The 21,233-nt window shown below is 35.9% G+C and overlaps 1 protein-coding gene across 4 annotated transcripts in view; it reads right to left on the bottom strand.

Moving 5' to 3' along the window:
• The window catches only part of PARN (poly(A)-specific ribonuclease), a 61,733-nt gene that overhangs the window by 38,792 nt on the left and 1,708 nt on the right, over window positions 1-21,233 (bottom strand). The window contains exons 4-18 of one of the 4 annotated variants that reach the window (XM_086622095.1): window positions 19,500-19,567; window positions 19,323-19,404; window positions 18,515-18,575; window positions 17,692-17,857; window positions 17,369-17,434; window positions 16,571-16,609; window positions 14,631-14,673; window positions 13,869-13,949; window positions 11,658-11,714; window positions 10,583-10,660; window positions 9,367-9,410; window positions 8,846-8,888; window positions 7,016-7,091; window positions 4,687-4,797; window positions 4,532-4,601 (exon numbers count right to left, since the gene is read on the bottom strand). In XM_086622095.1, the coding sequence (XP_086478221.1) occupies window positions 4,532-4,601; window positions 4,687-4,797; window positions 7,016-7,091; window positions 8,846-8,888; window positions 9,367-9,410; window positions 10,583-10,660; window positions 11,658-11,714; window positions 13,869-13,949; window positions 14,631-14,673; window positions 16,571-16,609; window positions 17,369-17,434; window positions 17,692-17,857; window positions 18,515-18,575; window positions 19,323-19,404; window positions 19,500-19,567 (1,085 nt within the window). The remainder of the gene's footprint in view (window positions 1-4,531; window positions 4,602-4,686; window positions 4,798-7,015; window positions 7,092-8,845; window positions 8,889-9,366; window positions 9,411-10,582; window positions 10,661-11,657; window positions 11,715-13,868; window positions 13,950-14,630; window positions 14,674-16,570; window positions 16,610-17,368; window positions 17,435-17,691; window positions 17,858-18,514; window positions 18,576-19,322; window positions 19,405-19,499; window positions 19,568-21,233) is intronic. The other 3 variants (XM_086622096.1, XM_086622097.1, XM_086622098.1) reach the window with 3 other exon arrangements.

Below are 21,233 nucleotides of genomic sequence, written 5' to 3'. Positions count from 1 at the left end.
TGTCTGTCATCCATTCAGGACAGCAAAAGTTTAAAATCAAAAAAAAAGGCAGATTTGATTTAAGTTGAGCTATCTGAAGAAAAAGCTTTCACAGAATTCTTGGAAACAGTTACTTTTTAAAATATAGTTGTTCAGTTTCCTAGGTAGCAGTTTTCATTAAAATAAAGATGATGTTTACTAAAAATACAACAAAACTTCTGGGAAGAATACTAGTTAAGCTGCCCTCCCTCAGGTTTTATCGTGTTGAGGAAAGCAATACAGTGGCCAACAGCAAGAGCAGACTTCGACCAAAAAACTGCATATACCTGAGATTAATTAAAGATTGGGTTTTGATCCTCCGAGACAAATCTACATTGATTTGTTTTGCCAAAGAACTATGTCTCTAAACAGCACATATACACACAAATGCATGTACTCACTAAAGAGAGAGTACAAATACTGATGTTAATATTAAGTGCACTTGAAGTATGTTACAACAGTAACTGCATGTTGTAGCACTAACTTACATCACATGGGTTACAAACACTGAGTTGCAGCATAATCCATAATTAAGTATCCAAAATTGTGGTTGTAAGATTCCTCAGCTATCTGCAGAAAATCTAAATAAGGTTGTTCTGTATGGCTACATGAACCCTACTTCTTATTAAATCAGCTGGATTCATAAAGTTGTATCTATGACATTGCTTTCCACTACATTAATTCCTAATTATTTAAAAGCTGTACTGACCAAGCTAAAAAGTGTTATTTCCCACACTGTTTAGAGGCTACAGCCAGGTCACACGGTCAGAGGTCTATTCCTCAATATACAAGAATATCCTAGGAACTTCAAGGTATGTTGAGATAGCCACTTGGAAGATAATTGTTTCTGTGTCAGCTCAAGTAAAATAAGGAGAGCAAAGCTATCATCATGCCACTTCACAGCAATGCATAAATAGTCTCAAATCAACATTCTCCCTCTGCACTCAGCTGGGATTAAAGTTTTCACAGCAGTGTGATGAACTGTGTAGAGAAACTGATCCAGCTGAAAAAAGGCATGTTTTTAAACCCTGATCAGTTTACCAACCAGCTTAGCAACTACTGCAGCACGACTGACATTCTTTTGCAAGATGCAATCAATACAGAAAAGCAGAGGGAGAAATTAACTGATTTGCAATACATGCCAAGAACCTAGCTTCCTGGTGAGACATTTTCCACAAATATAGCACAAAACCAAGCTATTTGCACAATTTTTTGTTTCTGATATCCCTTTGTAAGAAAAAAATATTCCTACAATAATTATATTTCTACAGACCATCATGCTATTCAGCTCAATAAAACACGGTGTTTTCTTTATCTACGCCTCTTTCAGCTTCTGCCACCAGCTACATCGCAAGAGAAAAAAAGACAACACTCAAACAACCCAAAGAGATTCAAAATAAAGTTGTCATTAAAAGTTTGGGAAGGGTTTGCAGGTGGGGGCAGGGAGATATGGAAGAAGAGAAGAGACGTTGCTCTAAACAAAACAGGTCAAAAAATTTCAAATCAACGTTAGAGTAAGACAATATAGCATCTGAATTATACACATAAGACTTTAGATATTACAATATAAAAAGTCCTACTATCTCAGCTCGTGGGATTACTCACAGCAGATTGTTCACATGAACATGATTTTTCAAAGATGTTGTATATAGAATGAAGCATAAAGATCACAGAAATGCATCTCCGGAATTCTTGGCTGAATTGTTTATCATGTAACTTACAGCATTATGCTTAGAAGAGCCAAACAACCCTAAGGCAAAGCCTATTTTAATCAGTTCCACTCTTACAAGAAGCTGAAACTAAAGATTTTACCTATGTTCATCATTAACCTATATGCTGGCCACTGCTCTTGAACGGCAAGCCAGGAAGTTCTGTAACTTTGCTGATATAATGAAAGAGGTCAAAGTAACTTCTGGAAAAGGTATTACCTTCCTTTGAAGGCTAAGTTTGTAAAAATCAAAGCTTGATTTTTCAGTTTTAAATTTACTCCCACTATTTACATTAGTGACAAGTCTTTTCAAACAGAAAACATTTCCAAAATCCTATCAGTTGCACCAATCATGTAGAAGTTTAATCTCTAAACTGTACTTAAATATTAACACCTAGTACTCAGAGATCTTGAAATTAAGACTTTATAAGCAACCCAAAGAATCATAAAGTGGTCTGCTTTAAAGAACATTTTCCAGGCTATCTCTCAAACTGAGAACATTGCTTCTAAATAACTGCCTTATAAGCTACTCTGTTCAGTGTCTTTCAGGAAAAACTTTTGTGACAGATAGTACAACTTTCATTTGTTTAGCTTACTGTTTGCATGTTGCAGTTTGTATTTTGCTTGAAGAACATGACTACAGCACAAAGGAAAAGGTTTCCTTGTTCTGACTGCTGCCCACAGGATCAGGTAGAACTTCTGGAGGAAGGAGGAAGATAGTTTTTTTTTTTCTCCCCAGGAGGAAGAGAGGACACTCAGCTAGGGAAAGCTTCTAGACCACAAACTAGAGAAAACTAGGTGTAGCAGGAAGCTAGCTGGCAGCCCAGAGCACACAGGCAAAAAAGCCTCAGAACCAATATACTTACTAGGGACCTTAAGACAATGATGAAAATTGCACAAGCCCTGGATGCTACTTACAGGTGCTGAACAGACTAAGTGCTGGAAATAGAGATCTGGTCTGCAAGGACACACCGAACAGAGCGAAAGACTTGTTCATTTAAATATCTAACAACTCTGGCTTCTGACACATACTTGAATCTTTTTTTGTTTAAAAACAAATAATAAATGGAGCTGTCTTATTCTGGTTTGGTTTTTTTTGCATTACAGTAAAAAAATCTAGCTTTAAAAATACAAGCCTCGGCCTGCTCGCTATAAGGAAAAGGTGAGACAGTCTCATCTCTAAGCTGTGACTAAGGTGAGGTGGCAGATGTTAGTTAGAATATGGCAAAGCCTCTAAGATCATGTGAACTTAAGACATGGCAAGTCTTCCAAGCTTCCATAATTTAAAAATAATGTATAGCTTTTCTGAAACAAGAAGCTACAAGTTCTGAATCATGACAGAATGAATGAACTTTTTTTCTTGTAAATAGTAATTTTCAGTTCTTGCTTAACAAAACAAAAAAACCCCAAGCTGTTGTTCTCCCTACAATTTTTTGTTAACTTTCGCTTTCATTACATTTACGCAGTGCTAACTCTGGAGCCAGAACAGAAACAGCAGGCTTCCTCTCAAAACTCTGAAATGTCACTGTGAGAGAAATAACACATTTGAAGTACACAATTAACTTGGAAAGCTTAAATTTCACATATTATTGTGACAGTTTTAGAAGCTTCCATTTATACTTGTTGCAGATATGTGTCTCTAGAAAGAACTGAAAGCATTTTGGTTACTGAATGAAATGAATAATCCCCTCAATTGGCATGTGTGTGCACTGGTGTTACTGAAAACAACTCTGTGATAAATACTATCTTAAAACAAAATCATGCTAATCAATTCTATCATCATCTTCACATTCAAATCAAGCGGTCCTGTGGGTCCATGTTCAGTTTACAACATGTGCTAGAATATACGGAGTTACCACCTCACAAGTCTCAGTGTCAAGAGAATCACTTAACTGCTATCACTAGTAATTTGGTTTCAGATCAACGAAAGCTGAAAGTCGTTGATCGTGATTATTCCCTCACTTGTGTGGGCCCACCTGAAGCTAAACTAATTAGTTTTGCCAACTCCTATATGATAGGGTTTGAAAGAATAGAATTTCTCCTGAATTTCAATAAACAGACTAAAGCACTAATAGCTTTTTAATTTCAACTCCTTTCTCTTTATGTGACAGGTTATACTAGCTTTAGAAGCTTCGTAAGGTAAAATCTACAGATCAAATATGCAAAGAATCAAATCTGTGCATTTCTCAAGTCTGTCTTTAATTTCTTCAAGTAATTTGCATGAAGATCCAATCCAAAAGCAAAATACTGATCATAGCATCATCCCATAAACTACTGATCGTATATGTTTATTATGCCTTCTTAAAAATGGGTTACTTGATAACATTAATAACAATAGCTTTTTGTTATTTTGATTGATATTACAGTAGGGATATTTCGTTTTTCCAGACTGTTTAGCGTACTCAGTTTTAACTATCACCAGGTTCTGACAGTGTCCTACAACATAAAGAACACCTGACCAGTTTTTCTTCAGTTCCACTACTCCTAAAGCTTACTAAATTTTCTAAATTGTAAACATATTCTAATAACACTGGCATGGACAAGGCCATTAAAGCAGTCCAGGTACTCTTCTAAGTGTCCTTTTACAGGTTAGCAGAAAGTAAACCATTCTTTTCAAAAGAAAAGGTGTTTACTATACAAATTCTGGCCTCTGCAGCACTACTAGTGTGAACAAAAAAGCCAGACAAAACAGAAGCGTAAATAAAAATGCAGTTAGCCATTGATTCTGAGTCTGGAGATATGTATTCTAAGGCTAGTGTTTTATTTCCGTGTTTTAGCAGGTCTTTTAACACAACAACTACTTACTTGTTAAAAAAAGGTTCAATGAGTTTTGATCGAGCAGACACGTGGTTTTTCGGAGGACTGAGGAATGAACCTGACGAATGAAGAAGAAATTCACCATGTAATAAGCAGCTATAGACAGCACTAAGGAGAAGGTTTGAAAAAGACTACCTAGATACCTAGGAAATTAGCCATGGAGATGAAGCACAGTCCAGTAATGTAAGCATCATATCCTGCTTCGTGAAGTTGTTCGGAAGCTGTATCATAACTTGGAAACCCTTCTGCACTTTCTGACGAGAAAAAATAAATTGTAAACATGTTATCACAGAAGTTAAAGGCAGCCCTGCATGATTACCCACACACTTAGTTTGTCAGAGCATAACATCATCTGGGTAACTATATGATTTTCAGAATTTCCGAAAATTCAGAAGTTCTGAAATTTCCAAAGTTCTGAAAAAAGTACATTTTTGTTTTGTATTTTTAAATAAGAACAGTCTCCCAGGATAGAAGCTCCTTCCTATTAAAAAGCTATTAATCCACAGAGCTACTTAGCCAAAATGGAGTATTAATTCTAACACAGTGACAGCAGGATTCCTCTCACAGCACATTTTTTTCCCCCAACTGTCTTGCATTTAAAAGAACAGACATTCAGGCTAATTGAACACTCGACTTTTAACCTGTTTGCTAACCATCCGATTGGCCTATGGTCAGATTTTTCAAGGTACTGAAATTATGAAGATAGAACTAAGAGATTAAAGGATGTCTTTATTGAGAACTTTATTGACATCATGCTTGGTGCTTTGGTGAAGACCTTGAGAAGTATCCCTTGAATCACGTCTGAAAGTGGAAACCTTAATAGGCACTTCTCTAAAGAGAAGTATCCGAAAGCGCCCAAGTCTCAGTAAGAGAGAAATATGTACACATCACACTTTCTTCTTTATCATTTAAATTTTTCCCATTCCCAACATGAAAGTTATTTCCCTCTGTAGCTAGCTTCTCAACCTCTAGAAATCTGTCTCATTTTCCTCTAGAAGTTATACTGAGAATAGGACTGGAAGAACAAAATTAACTGTTTAAAAAGCCAAAGTCATGACTCTTACATTAAGGTACAGATTGAAAAGTGAACTCTATAATTCCATTTAATTTATTGCATTCAACCCAGCAAAAGAAGGTAAAACAACGACAAAACATACCCAGGATTTAAAACAGTGATAAAGAAATAGTAGCGTAACTGATATAATGGAAATATGTAAGCATATATACTACTTGTATTTTGTAAGAAGAAACTCGAATCCAAATTTTATATGTAAAATTAGAGTAGCAAAACATCAGGCCTTTTTCCAGATGAACCCTTGTAATATTTATTTAAAGAATAAAGTTGTTTGAGATTCAGCTATATTGGCTGAGCTGAAAAGGACATTTCTTAGTGCTTAACCTAATTTTTGGTTTAATAGATATATATCCAAAAGAAAACATAAATGAATCGCTAATAAAAGTATTCTAGTATTTTTAAACACGCTTTGCTTTGGCAAAACCACATTAATCATTTCTGATTAAATATTAACACTTCTGAGTCAGTTAACTGTCATGGTCATATTTTGCTCAAGGAAAAAAAAAATTGGTAAAGTTATTATTTTATATTACATCAGCAAAAAATAGTACCTGACAACTTCCAAATTATTTTACATCCTGAGAAGTAGTTACAAAGGGTATGCCACTACAAGGCCCGCATGCAACTACTGTACACTCCATAAGCATGGTACTACTTAGGTCTAGGCACCAACAGCTCCTGCTCATTGTCCAACAAGATTGTAGATTAACCATCTTCTTATCTCTCCTGCTACTACAGCTTAAGTACATCTGCTCTGCACATTCAGCAATATAAAAAAGTGTAACTCATCTTGGTTTTGATTAAGCACTGAGACATTCCCTTTCAACATACTCTACTGTTCAGTATCAAACTCCCTTCTCTAAATCAGCAGCTTAAGAAAAATTCCAGAACCTTGAGATTAGTTTGCCTTTTAAATATCCTTTTGTCCACCTCAACGCAAAGAGAGCTCTAGAGGAACTCAACTAATTTCTAGAACACATATGACTAGTCACTACTGTGCGAGTTTTCTTGGTTTTGTTTGTCCAAGTGCTTATTAGAGTGCTCTGGCTTTGATCTGAAGAACAAGAATAACCAAATGAAACAGTTTTAAAACAATTTCAAGTTACTCTTCAAAAACCAATCTAAAAACCAAAATGCCATCATTAGAAGATGATGAAAATGCTGAATACATCCATTTTTCTACTACCTGAAATAAAGTAGAAGGATTCCTACTGACTTCCATTAACAGTTCAAGTACAACTGCACTCAACGTATATGTTGCCTGCGTTTAAAGTCTCTCTCATCAAAACACTAAGTATTAATAGAGGAATTTACAGGAACAAAAATAATCAAAATGCTTTCTTTCTGCTGAAAGAGGAAAACATTTCAGAAGCAAGACCATTTTGATATATCCTTACCAACTTTAGGAGGGCTGAATGGAACCTCTTTTAAACGCTTTTCCAGTTCTGCAAGGGATGTGTTATTAATGATCTCCTGCAAGAAAAGACACCATTAACTGTCAATGCCAAGCACATTTCTCTGGAAACTGAACTCAAATAGACTGCTGCCACCTTGTGTTCCCTAAGGATTTAGACAGAGCCTCATTTCAAACTAATGAAGTCTGTCAAAACAAGTTCTAAAAAGTTAACTTGCCTCACCTACAACACAATGAAACACAAGGATTTATTAATACTTCTCAGAATTCTTGATGATGAATTATGCCAAAGTAATATTTCTATTTGAATATGGTTCCATGCATGGTACACGTGGCAGGGGAAAAGGCAGCACAAACAGCAGGGCAAAACATACTAAATATATCCTAAATATTGATCATAATGGCTGAAGGCATTCGAGGCGAGTACTGAAGTGTGCTTGCTGACTGGACATTCTGGAATAGTTTTGGAAGTGTAAATATTGCTGATTTAAAGTAATACAAAGACAGTGAAAGAGGCCTGACAATCAGAAAGCTGCTCCTACACTTCAGCAGCCGAGTTACGTTACTGAATCTATATATGCATACATAAAATGTCACAAAAAAAGATATGTAGATTATTAATTTCTTCAAACCAAACTTCTTGAATCATCAAATATACTTTGTCAATCCATACAATGGGAAAAATGTGCAGAATCAATAGCAAGAGGAAACCAAAAATCTCACACATTTTAAAGTTGTCTGAAATTTTGGACGACCAAATTTTCTTTGGTCCTACATCAAGACAGCTGTTTACAGTTATCATCAAGTCTGCGGTCTGAAAAGTTATCAAGAACTCAGTATAATGAAAAAGCTCAAATGATGCATTATATTGGCATCCTGAAGCACCATTTCATAACAGCAGCCTAAAAGTCAAGCATTTACTGTAAAAATTACAACTGTATCAAACATAAGACTTATGCAGGATGATTAGTTTTCAGAATACAAAAGCCTCTATTCTTCCTAGTAGTATGCAAGACAAAGCTGAAAATATCTACTAAGTACATTTTAATGAGATTTTCTGTTACGCAGTGCTCTAAAGTCAGAGAGGTATGCAGAAAAATAGATGCTGCTTCATCAGAATGTTTTTTAATTCATTCATTCCAAAGGCACACAGGAAAGCAAGAGAGTACGATCACTTATCTCAATACCTCTTTGGAAGAACAAAACTCATGCTGCAAGAGGTTTTAAGAGAAACCTGTAATTTTTTTCTCCTGCTGACTATCCACTGAACAACAGGCCACAATAGAACGTAATGATCATATTCAAGCATCTTGGTCTAGACAAATCTAAGTCACCATTCACAATATTCTAAAGCCTTGAGTATACAAGCAGCTTTCAGGTACTATTGGTTCATGAATAACACTTCTTTTTTTTTCTTTTTTCCTCCTCCTGGGGAGACATACAGTATTGTCCTAATTTAAAAGACAAAAAACCAGGCTAGTCACGTTTTAAGTAGCAAAAAAGGTACATATTTTGAAATTCAAAGCTGCTAAGTTACCTTAAAACTGCAATAAACACAAAAATCACTTGTACAAAAGCAAAAGTCTGTATTCTAAAAATTTTCTAAGTTAAACAGTTAAAAAGTTTGTATTCTAAAAATTTTGTAATTTTTCTTAACCCCTTATCTAGGGGTTAAGAAAAACTTCCTTTACAAAAAAGGAACATCACGGAAAACACTGTTAGACATTTTTCTCTTAAAAAAAAAGTTTGTTTCAATACACACTTAATGCAAATTTGTGTCTTCAAATCATTTTATAATATTGTATTAATTTACCTTAAAAGGTTGTGTACTTGCCATCAGTTTAGTATCCAACAGCCTAGGAACAAAATAAGAACTAAATAAGTTGAAATGGAATAACATTCACTTTGTCAAATCCTCAAAAATGTTTTGGTGTATTGGCTGGGAAACATCAGCTTCACTTTACTAAAAAATTACTCTCAGATCTTAGAGCAGCCAAAACACTCCTTCGCTTTGTTCAGCATGAAAAAGGGCAGCAACTAAACAATAGCAAGAGATGAAAACAATATGTAGTGAATAAATCTTGATCCCGATGTAGCACAGATTCAAAACATCATGCCAAAAACAAGAGGGTAGCAAAGCTGCATCTTTTGCCAAGAAATAGAACAATAGCACTGCTCTTCTGAAAAAGAGATGCTACAGAGTACTTTAAAAACTATATTTATCTAGCTTGTTCCTAATTCCATTTCCAGTAACAGCTAGGTTACAGGGGTTGGACAAACAACAGCTTGCTAAACCAATATTAAAACAGTTGAAAGTTTCAACTAAGAACTTACCGGGGAAAGACACATGATGTTACTTCCTTGAACTCACTTAGGTCCTAATTTAACATTAAACCAGGAGATAAAATCCAAATAAGTTAACTGTTTATCAGTCTCAGGACGATAGATAGCAATAGCTACAATTATCCTATCAGCTTCTAAAATTGAGAGACAGTGACTGAATTCACATCTCCTAAGAGATGTATTTGTCAGCATTACCATAAACACCACCTGCAGTTACACAGAACTACAAACTAATTATTTCTGATTTGTCTGTGATTCTGTCATAAGAGAAGTGTTCTATCACCTCCAATACCCTATCCTATTATGTAACCTAGACTCTAATTCCAGCTGCATTAACAGTTTTACTTAAATACTCCCAGCATTTAAAGTGTCAATAGAATATAAGCAGTCCAAGTGGACAGTTGAATGCCTACAGGTTTAGATCTTCCAACTCTCAAAACTACAGGCACAACTGACAACTCCTGTGCCAACACCACCCGAACAGGTCCCAAACTTCTCTCTCCCATCTCATTAATCATGTCTTTCCTGTAACATCCACAAGCCCTCGAGGACTGCAAATAACGTAACTATCATATGGGCCATCCTTCCAATGAGACCTTTGGCTTCTTCAGACAATGTCCTCAATGGCAATACATTGGCTTAGATTAACTTAATTGTTAGGCTATTGCAGTCATGAACTGTTAGACTGTCCTACTGCAGTTGTGAAAGGATGCTCCCTCTAATGATTCAGACATTCCATCTCTTCACTCCAATGAACATCATCCTGCTACAAAATTTGTTATCATTCTATTAATTGTACTTTATGAAAAGAAAACATGTATTCCCACTTTGTAAACTACAGGGAGAAAAATGCCACACAATAATGCTAAAGCTCCAAACCAGTATCTTAACAAGTCAGTTAAATTTACCTGCCATTAACCAAGCAGTTTCTGAAGGACTAACAGATATGAGCAGAAACGACAATTAAATTCCAACATTTAATCTGAACATTTTCAAAATGCAGAGGAAAAGAATTCAATCCAACTAAGCTTTCTACATGAAGATTTAAGAAAATAAGGCAGTAGCAAGTGTTCTTTTTAAAATACTTTTCTGTTGTTCTTAATAGACTGTCATATGCTGTCATTCCCAAAAAAGTCTGGAGGTAAGACTAAAGACAAATACATTAAGGGATTTATTTCATCATCTGAATACTCAGAAGATTACTTACATCAGGGAGAGGACAATAGAACTGGTGTATGGTATGCATAACATCCAGTAGCATATTGTGCCCAATTACAAGCTTGCCCTGTGAAAAGAACATTAAATGTTACTCACACTTCCAATCATGGCCGTGGTAAGGGCAGTAAGCAAAAAGCACCCATCCCAGATGCTAGCTGAGGGCAGCTAGGAACAAACACAAATCAAATCTCCCCATCTGCTCTCTGGCTGCCCCACAAGACACCTCCATTGCCTCAGAGCAGCCATTCCTTTTTCCTCTACTCCCAACCACTTATCACAGCCTTCAGCAGCAGCTTGAAATGTTGAGAAGATGCAATAGAACAGCTACTTACAACTTGATTTCCAAATGTAATCTATTTAAGACTGAAGTCAAGTGATTTCTCAGTCCACCACCTTTTAGTTTACAACTTGTACAACAACTCACAATATATTCTTTACAGTTGTAATACATGACAGGTATTAGGGACATGATACGGCTTCTCACAGTGCAGAAATCTTTCATGCCAGATATTGTACAAGCAAGTTTCTTCTTTAAAAATGTACAAGAAGTTTTTTGAACGTTAACTTTGATTCATTTGACATGGCAACGTTTTCTGCTTCCTTGCATCCTCCATTTGCTAGAGAAAACAATATGCATATCTGTTTTTTTCTCCTACACAGCAGGCTCTAACAACTAAAGGAAAATAATTGGGCTGAAGGGGACAGATGTGAAACTATTGCCTATTTCAACTATGTAAGTAGAACAGAACCAGATGACCTTGTCTGATTAAGACTTTAACTGGCAGGAAAAAAACAAAACCTAAAAACCAACAATTTTTTCAGGACAGAGGAAAAAAGCCCTCAAAGCTTAGTTACTTAAGAGAATCTTGTTAAAAGCCCTAAGAAATTAGTATTGTTGACTTTTACAGATAACGAGGTTGTTCATGTCATTAGTTCATGGGGAAGCCACTTTAACTTGTATTTCATCTTATCTTCCAAAATCTAACAGCAAAAGAACTCTTTCTTTGAATTAATTAAATTTTTTTCTTACAACCAAAGGTACATTAAAAATCATGTTAACTTACAGAATTAGCAATGGCATGAATGACTCTGGAAAATCCTACAGCATCATTCAATTCTTCCTGTAAGCAAAGATTCTGACATTAGTGAAATATAAATATGAATATTGTCAAAACTGTACCTGCAAACTGATAGCCACATCAGTTTGGCTCAAACCCTTTCTCAGTCATAACCGAGAACAGACCACAGAGAAAATGTCAATATTTGGTAGATACACGAGGCCAAAGCAGGATGCTGCTGACAGAATTCCAGTTTTATATGTAGCTCTAGTTTACTGTAAAGTAGGATACGTCACAAGCTATTGTGGTGGGTTGACCCTGGCCAGAAGTCAAACACCCACTCTGCCTTTTGCTCATTCCCCTTTCCTGGGAGATAGGGAAGAGAGGAGAAAAAAAAACAATTAAAGGAAGGTGAAAAGATTCATGAATCAATATAATGGCAGTTCAGTAAGAAAAGTAAAAGCTGCATGCACAAGCAAAGCAAAAAGAGGAATTAGTTCACCACTTCCCATCAGCAGGCAGATGTTCAGCCACTTCCTGCAAAGCAGGGCTGCAGCGTGCTTAAAGGCTGATTGAGAAGATGAACACCGTAACCGTGAACATGCCCTCCCAACCTCCTGGGCACCCCCCAGCCTACTTGCTTTTGGGGGAGGGTGAGAGAGAGAGAGGGAGAAAGCCTTGGCACTGCAAGCACTGTTCAGCAGTAGCCAAAACACTTGCATGGTATCAACACTGCTTTAGCCAGAAATGCAAAGCACGGTAACGTATGGGCTGCTACGCTGCTACGAAGAAAGTGAACTTCATCCCAACCAGACCAATACAGCTGCAGTTAGTTCATTGTCAATACAGTATCTTCAATAGTGCTCAACGGCTATTAGACTGCAAACATCTCAAGAAAATATTAAAATTAAGTTACATAAATTCAGCCATATTTTTCACATACATTGTTATAAGATGCCACGGGTTGAATCCTGATTGTTATTTCTGTTATATCGGATTGTATTTTTATGCTAACATTGAGAATGGGGGAGAAACCTTCTTCAAGATTTATATAAACAAAAATAAGAAGAAATATTATAAAACTACAATATGATACAAATATAATATTATATAATGTGAGTTACACATTTTAAAATTACTCACATTGTTTTGGGGGGATCTGACTATAATATCTATTCTAGTTTCACTTAAAGAATTTTTTGTAATCGATTTTTCTTTTTGAGGCCTAGAAAAGTAATTTCTGCCTTGCATTATTTATCTTTTTTCAACCAGAAGTGAAATTTAATAAAAACATTCACTGTTATTTTAGTTCAGCTCTCAATGCCACTAGTCAGAGTGAGTAATACACTATAAGGACTCCTTCAGAAAAATGTACTATAGTGGTAAATTGTCCCTAACTTGCCTTTCAGAAAAAGAGAGACGTCACCTTAGTTGAGGTCTCTGTTAGATATCTCTTTCCCTCTTAAGAGGCATTCTGCATGCAAATATTATTTGCTGCACTTAAGTTGACTTTATCTTGAAACACGTAAGCACAAATCACAATAGTGTGATCAAGAATTCCCACAATTCAAGTCTTACGACTTCTTGAAACTTCCAACAGACTCAGTAAGCAAAAACATCAAGTCCCATAAACAATGATGAGAGTATCTGAATACACCAGACATGATGTTCCAGTTAACTTGTCACTACAGTAGTCAAGTGCAGCATGTTTCTATCAAGAAAAGTCAGATGACATGTTAATTGTACCGGATGTTTTAACTCAGACAACTAAGAGCATGCAAGTTTTGTAACAGAGTACTACTCCAAGGACAGATTGTGAATCCAAACAGTGCCAAGACTTGCCTAGAATTTCTGCAAAACCTTTTGCAATAACTGTTATACAGCACTAATAAATGCAATCAACTGATGTTTCCTCTTACTAGACCATGCTTCTCTGATAGATTCATATAAGGAGGAATTCAATGCTCCAGAATATCAGTTAAGTATTCTACAATTATCCCTTCTTGAAAATTTTGTAGCATGTCTTGCAACTTTTCTTGCTCTATTGCAAAGCCTAAGTTACCTGGTAGAATTTAGAGGATCAATTTCAGGTAACAGTCGCAGCCAAACAGAAGGGAAATACTACCAAACCCTATCACACAATTTTGCATAGCTGATTGAAGTCATAGATTCTCCCCCTCCTTCTTTCACGTAACAAATTAAATGGAGCTTAATTACCTGTTCTTTAGCTTGTTTCTGCTGTTCTCTTCTTTTTCTTTCTTCTTCATTTACCTTACTAACAACAATATATCTCTCCTTCTAAAATCAAAAAGGTATAGTTTGAGGCATGACACCGAGAAGTTCGTATTTAAGAAACATAAGAAACATTAAACTACAGGTTTCTGTAAATTCACATTGTAAAGAAAATTAAGTCATACCTCAGCAGCCGTTACTTGGCAACATGACTTGTTTCTATTGTAAGCACCACTTTATCACCTGCTCCCAAAAGCCTACTTTAGAAAGCTATAATAGATTCATGCACTAAACCCAACTTGTACTAAATCCATTTTTTACTTCTGAGGAAAGGTTATCAGCATTTCCTTGTAAGTAATGGATTTCAAATATATTTTGCAGCAGAGATTTGTGCTAGGAAGTGAGGATACAGCATGTGATGCCACTATTCTTCTCTAAGATCTCTACCGTTCACCAATAGACTTATTTTTCACCAATATTGAACGTCAGATCCACTATATTATTTTAAAATACTCTTTAGTATCCTTTAAAAAAAAAAATATTAAGCCACACAAATACACACTTACACTTCATATGTTGGTCAGATTCAATGTTTAGAAACTAGTTCATTATATTCCCTTTAAAATGTTTTGCATTTTGCATAACAAAGCTTAAGTTAGATCTAATAGCGAGGAGAGTTGGTAAAATTGAAAAATACAATTTCCTTTAAACAGAACAAACATTACAGGCAGTAACATGCCTAGTTACCTTATCTGACTCCAGAGTTTCAACATGGATACCTTTTGGATACCTACAACAAAACAAACAAACAATAAATGTAAGTAATTATTAATTTGACATTTAGCATATTGAAGCTGCAATAGCGATTAGGTAATTTCATTATTCATTACTACTGTAAATCTCAAGTGCAAAAGAACTACTAGAAGTTCCTTTTAAAACTAAAATAATGGAAAACTTGTAGCAATAGGCTAGTTAAATCGGCCTCCTTATGTCATCTAACAGTAACTAGCATTAAAATGTATTTTATTATGCAATTTCCATCCTATTGCTGTGGAACCCATAACTTCTTATGTCAGTAATATTAAGTAAACATCACCTAAATATTTTATCACAACCTAGAATCTCTGTTTTCAAAAACTAAAACACTGGTGAAAAAGCTCTCATTTACTTGCAGCCACAAGACAGCTGCTTTGGTGACTGCATGCCTTTATTATGTCACTTATTCTAGGATTTATAAACAACCCTGAACTTCCTGCTGACAGCAAGCTCTAATAGGAAACATAAACACAAATGTTGTTACGTCTGCTACAGCGTTGCATCACTCTGCTGCAATCACATTTGATTACCCAAGTACTACCATACAGTGCATCCAACCAATAGCAAGGTCAAAGAATATTGTCTTTCACTGCTTAACAAGTAGATATCTCTCTGATCTTCCCATTACAATAAACTAACCACAATATGTAACCACCACAGAACCAGCATGTTTCCTTTGTCCTCTGGCTACTCCTCAAACTAGTACTAGAGAACACATACTATGAGTACTATTGTGTCCTTTCCGTCCTGACTTCACGCGATTCTGAACCTACGCCTCACTTGAAAGCTGTTTCCTGTCACAGACCTTGGATGCATCAAAACACTGCTGCACAACAGAACACTTCAACAGAGAAAAAGACCTGTGAAGAGTTCAGGACACAAGGGCAATCAACCACCTCACTGTTTTCTGCTTTAATTATCTCCATGCTAACTTCACAACTTCGCTTTCTCTCACCAACGTACACACACAGTGTACACAGCTGTATGCACATACAGCAACACAGCTGAACGTTAAAAACAAACACAATTCACGAACACCCTCTTCCATCCACTGAGAGAAAAATGCAAGAATAAGTCTCAGACAAACATAACACTATGTGCTACTGGAAGCTACAGATATTCCAGCAATATATTAAAAAATCCACAAATAAAAATTCTTGAAAATACCTCTCTTTTTTTCCCTATTAGTTCTCAAGCTCACTTCTTCAGATTCCATCTTACAGAGAGCTTTATTTTATCCACCTCCAGTGTAACAGGGTGTCAGATATTGTTGCAACACTGAATTAACTAAATGTACAAAAAGATTTCCACTGTATTTTTCACGTTTTATTAGTGTGGTCAGAACAATGAAAATCTCATCTCTACAGCCTTGCGGTTTCTCCTAAGGCCTTAAAGGACATACTTGCACAAAGATGAGGGATAAAGTAAGCCAAGAAAGAAGAGAACTACTACTAGAATTAGTTTTTTAAGTCATCAGAAATGCTCAGCATCTAACAGAAAACTATAAACATACCAGTACCTACTACAGAACTAGTAGCTTTTCAAGTAAAGCCCACAATCTGTATAAGCACGTGCACTTTCTGTTCATTACAAACCTGCCAAGTCACATTCACTACATAATTCTAGGTTGTGCTGTTCTATTCATAGATTTTAGATAGGAATGATAAAATAAACACTAAGCTTTAAAATGTTCAAATGAATCATCACAAACCAGTTTAAGGCAATTTATCTTCAGAAGATTATAAAAGGCTTCTCTTAAAGGATAAAAAAGTCTAAATTAATCACCTGAGGCTAAGTACATCAGATCTTACCCAGATTTCTTATCAGAAATACTAAAAACATACAGTAAGGCAGTATTACCAGTAACTTACTTCCAGCTCAAGGTCTGATAAATTAATTTCCTCTGAAATCTAAAATCAAAAGACAGTCATGTTACTAATAATCCTCTTACATAAGTGTTTCAAAGTAATAACGTTCAGTTAAAGCCAGTTCCATGTTCACTTGTAGAAGGATTTTTTAAGCATAAGTCAATGCTACCAGAACCTATAGGCTTAGAAGAACGTTACTGAATTCTGATGTTCAGCTGCCGAGTTGTAAAGGCACTTACACCAATTTGTACAGCGATCCACACACCTTCTCATAATCAAATATTCTGTAGTCATGATTACTGACTATAGATGCAGTGATGTTAGCTTACCCGCAGCTTCACAATATTCTAGTATTTCTTTTTTTTTTTAATTATTATTTTTTAAATAACTGTACTCTCTAAACATTTGGACCTCAAAGCTAAAGACACTTTGGGAGGGAGACCCACTAAAAGTTTCAATACACAGTGTCAGCTGACAGCTCAATAGGTTTGAGAAATTTGTTTATAAAATGCATATCCGAGGCTTATGGAGCGCTTCAGCAACAGCTTAAGGAGGCTGATATATGCAAGACACTTCTTGGCTGTATTTATATATATTGTCACTACACGCAGAAGTTATGGCTCACAAAGCAGAGCACGACATCCGTACAAATTACCACATTTTCTCAACCTTCAGAGATTAGTCAAGCGTAGATTTTCCTACAGCTAACCTAAGTAAAGCTCTTCTTCCTTGACACTCCCCTAATTCTACATGGCCAAGATAAATAACTTTTTTAGAACACGTGTAACTTCAGAAACTGACCCTGTACACGGCTCCAGTTCCAAACTTTCACGTTCTTCATTCTTTAATAAGTCTTCTATCTGTTCCCTGGAAAAAACAGATTATTTGCTTCTATATCTACCATTTTCTTTATACGATGTTTACAGCTCTCCCCAAAAGACAAGAAAACATCATAACAGAAAGTTATGAAGAAAAGACAAGAAAACACTTCATAACAGAAAGTTACTTCATAATTATTTCACAACTACTGAACTAATAAAAATAGCTTCAACTTACGAACATGTCATTATTGTTCATGTTTTAGTTTCAACAATATCAGAGCATATCAAAAAAATTTTACTTACACTACTTTCTCAATGAATTTTTTCTGATCTTCAGGAACTGTTACAGGACACTTTGTGGCATTAGGAGAAATGTATGACAGAGATCCTGCACCATTGGACTGAGAACGTTTTTCGTCATACTGTTCCCTTAGCTGTCTTTCTTCTTCCTGATTTAAATATGGAATTCCTACCAAAAAAGAAAAAAATCAAAACATTTAAAAGTTCATGATAATTAGAGGCAAATTCGGGATGTACGATTTAGCCAAGACTTATTACTAACCAAGCATTTGCCAGTGTTACACCCCTGAAGGCTCAACACATCCTCCCCTCTCATTTCTAGACCCCGTTTTTATCTGTGTGTATACAGGCTTCCTTCTACCACACGCCAGACTAGCTGACACCATTGGACTGTTCAGAGCTATATGCCTCATCTGCCCAAGTATGAGTCTGAGGACTGCAGAGCTGTAGATCACAAAAGTGTTTAGCACTCCTCTTCCTTGCTATCTGCTTCGCTTCAATAATAGACTGCAGCAGCAGTCTGATCCATTACACTGCTACTAACTTGTTATTTTTATCTATTTATGTTTAGCCACCAAACAAAAATAAAGAACCAAGCACTTATCTAAACAGGAATTCTATTCTGTGGACTCTATACAATGAATTTTTGGGAAGGGAGCAACTATAAGCAAAACTGTAGATCAGAGAAGAATAATTCTAAGAACTACACGATGTGTTAAGAAAGTATCATGAATGGCTGCTATTTTTCTTTTTGCAGAAAATGAAGAAAGAGGTCATCATAAATTTTGCAGACACTGAAAGAAAGAAAAAACCTAAAAATACTCACCATTGCGAAAAACTTTATTAAAATCAAATCCTTGGTTTGCTAAAAAATCTATACTCGAACTCTGCAATAAAAGAAAATAGCTTTACAGTTGGCAAGAGTATATGTGGCATAAAAAGATCAATTCAGTCATTTTTAACTTTTTAAAAAATTATACTGAATCTAAAGTCAAGCGCAACCAAGTTTGTGACCCTAAAGAAGCCACAGTGAGTTTAGGCTATGCTACTTTTGTTAACTTCTTTTCAACTTCTATAAGGTACAAGAACAATAAATACACAAAAGAGATAAAGATGAAAGAAGCTATATAAAGAGAGGAAACTAAAGAAAGCAAAATGTGGTTAATGAGAACAAATAGATGAGACCAGAAAAATGCTGGCAATAGCTGAGGAAGCAATCAAAGTGAGATAAGCAGAAGGGAATAAAGGATCAAACAGAAAAAGCAAGGGAGTAGGAAATCAGACAAGAAAGGAACAAAACAAAAAATATAGAATTATCTTGCCAGGTTTGGAATGTTATCTCCAATTCCAGAAACTATAGTATGTCATGTGTAACAAGATTTGAAAACTGAAGTCAAAGATATTCCCTTAAAGCTCATTTTCAGAGATTGGTCTTAAATGATGCTTATTTCTTCTATAAGAAAAAAAAAAAAAAAACAAACCCTAGAAACTTATGTTTATCTGCCTTTTAAGCTGTTAAAAGAACCAACCACTTCTCCCTCTACAATGATGTAGAGTTATCCTGGAAATATTTTTTAGAAGTTTGCTGCAGGTGGACCTTAATCAAATGAATTCAAACTTGGTTTTCTACTAACCTGACAGACAAACTTGACATCTGGTGAACTTCTGTTAAAGGGTTTTGGAAAAATATAGAAATTAAATGACTTCATTATATACCTGTGAAAAAGATGAGTTGCTTATTCAATAGAGCTTACCAACATTACTTCATAAATTCCTCAATTAAGAAAACAAGGAATAAGAGAACAACATACTTTTCTTCTGTGTGATCATATTTAAAAGTGCAAAGGCCAAACTGAAAGAGCAAAAAATCCATGGAATGCTGAAAAGAAAAGGAAAACTTTGCATGAGAATAAAAATCGTACACATTTAAAGGTAACTGGGGTGCATCCACAATAAATCTGATTTCTCCCAATTTCAAAATTGAGCAAATCTAAATCTTCTTAACCATTTGTTCTGTTGGTAATTTTGAAGTAAACATATATTAGAGCTTTTCAACTAGTTTTCATCCCCATTTAGTCATCTTACTATTGCCCAAAGACGATTTGTAGCATGCACTTCCATTCCCTGCACAGACAAGAGCCGAGTGAAGTCTCATCTCTCTCCACCTGTTGCTTGCACACAAGAGATGCTGCATGTAAAGCAGCTGTCAGTCTCCTCAACAGTCATTTACATTCCACATAGCCTGGGAGCAGGCTCTGAGGGACACTGGCTGCATATAGTTTTCAAATGCACGTAATAATACATTTAATATTCTTCAAATCCATGCGGCCAACAGTGCAGAACACGACAGAAGTACTAGCACAGTCACCAGGCACTTTATCATCACTTCCTCTAGTATTTCACAATTGTTGGATCAATATTAGAAAGGTTTTTAACATCACTGCAAGTGCACGAGAAAATAAACAAGCGTTGTGGTCTCATTGAAAGACTCATTCCTCCCGAGAGCCAAATACCCGTTTTAAAACATAAAGAACACACAGGATTATTCAATTCTATCACAGGGGAAAAAAAATGGGTGGCAACAGGGGACACAGAGTTAGTCCTTTTTTCTTATTTTTGAGTAAAAAGACCAAAAATATCAGTAATAAAGTTAATTTATTAGCTGGTAAAAATTAAGTTTTAAGAAGGTGACACCAGAGAATTTAGGGCTGGGTTCTGATACACCAGACCTCTTACAACGAGCAACAGAGACTGACTGTGCCTGCAGAGCCTGAATCATCAGCTACTCTGAAGCTCTCCAAGGCTCATATTCATCCAGGTCAACAGAATAGGGCATGCTCTAGCTTCTTGGGTGCTCTTCAGAGAGCATCTACTTTTGTTGTCTCCTTTAGCATTTGGAGTTTTGGGGTTTGGTTGGGTTTTTTTGCTTTTTTTGTTTTGGTTTGTTTTTTTTTTTTTTTAAGCTATAGCCTCCTCCCCAGTTTTTGCCATGTGTTGTCCTAGTTTCTCAGTAAGAGCAGTAATCAGTAATTCTCTCATCCTGCAATGTCTCTTAACAGAATATTAGTAAACAGCATTTATTGATCCCTTGGACACTTCAGGAAACAGCATGTGCTGAGATGTTTAGTATTTCTCTTTTCTGATTCCTTTCTCTTATGGAAAAAAAAAAAAACAAAACAAAACCAAACACCAAACCCACAGCCAAAAACACCACAGTTTTGACCCTCACAACACCATATGTTGTCTCCTGTGGTCATCTGGCTATTTTTCAAGACTCTTTCAACACCCTCCAGCAACTTACTTTTTTTTTTTTTTGTGCTGCAGAGGGGCCGAGGTGGTGGTGGCAGTTGGCATTTGAGTTTTGTTAAGGACACGCTGGCAGGGGAGGTAGTTTGAGAAGGACTCTTGTCCTGATGTAGCTTCTCTGTCACTGAATTTCTGCTACCCAGTCCCCCTTTGAACTGACAAACTTTAGCACTCTCAGCATCCTTTAACAAGCTCTACACATCTACTAATTCTTGCATAAGGAATCATGTCTATCTGTC

This window comes from Tauraco erythrolophus, chromosome 17 (assembly GCF_009769465.1).
Source record: "Tauraco erythrolophus isolate bTauEry1 chromosome 17, bTauEry1.pri, whole genome shotgun sequence".
NCBI lineage: Eukaryota > Metazoa > Chordata > Aves > Musophagiformes > Musophagidae > Tauraco > Tauraco erythrolophus.
This window is presented reverse-complemented; position numbering and strand designations above follow the sequence as displayed.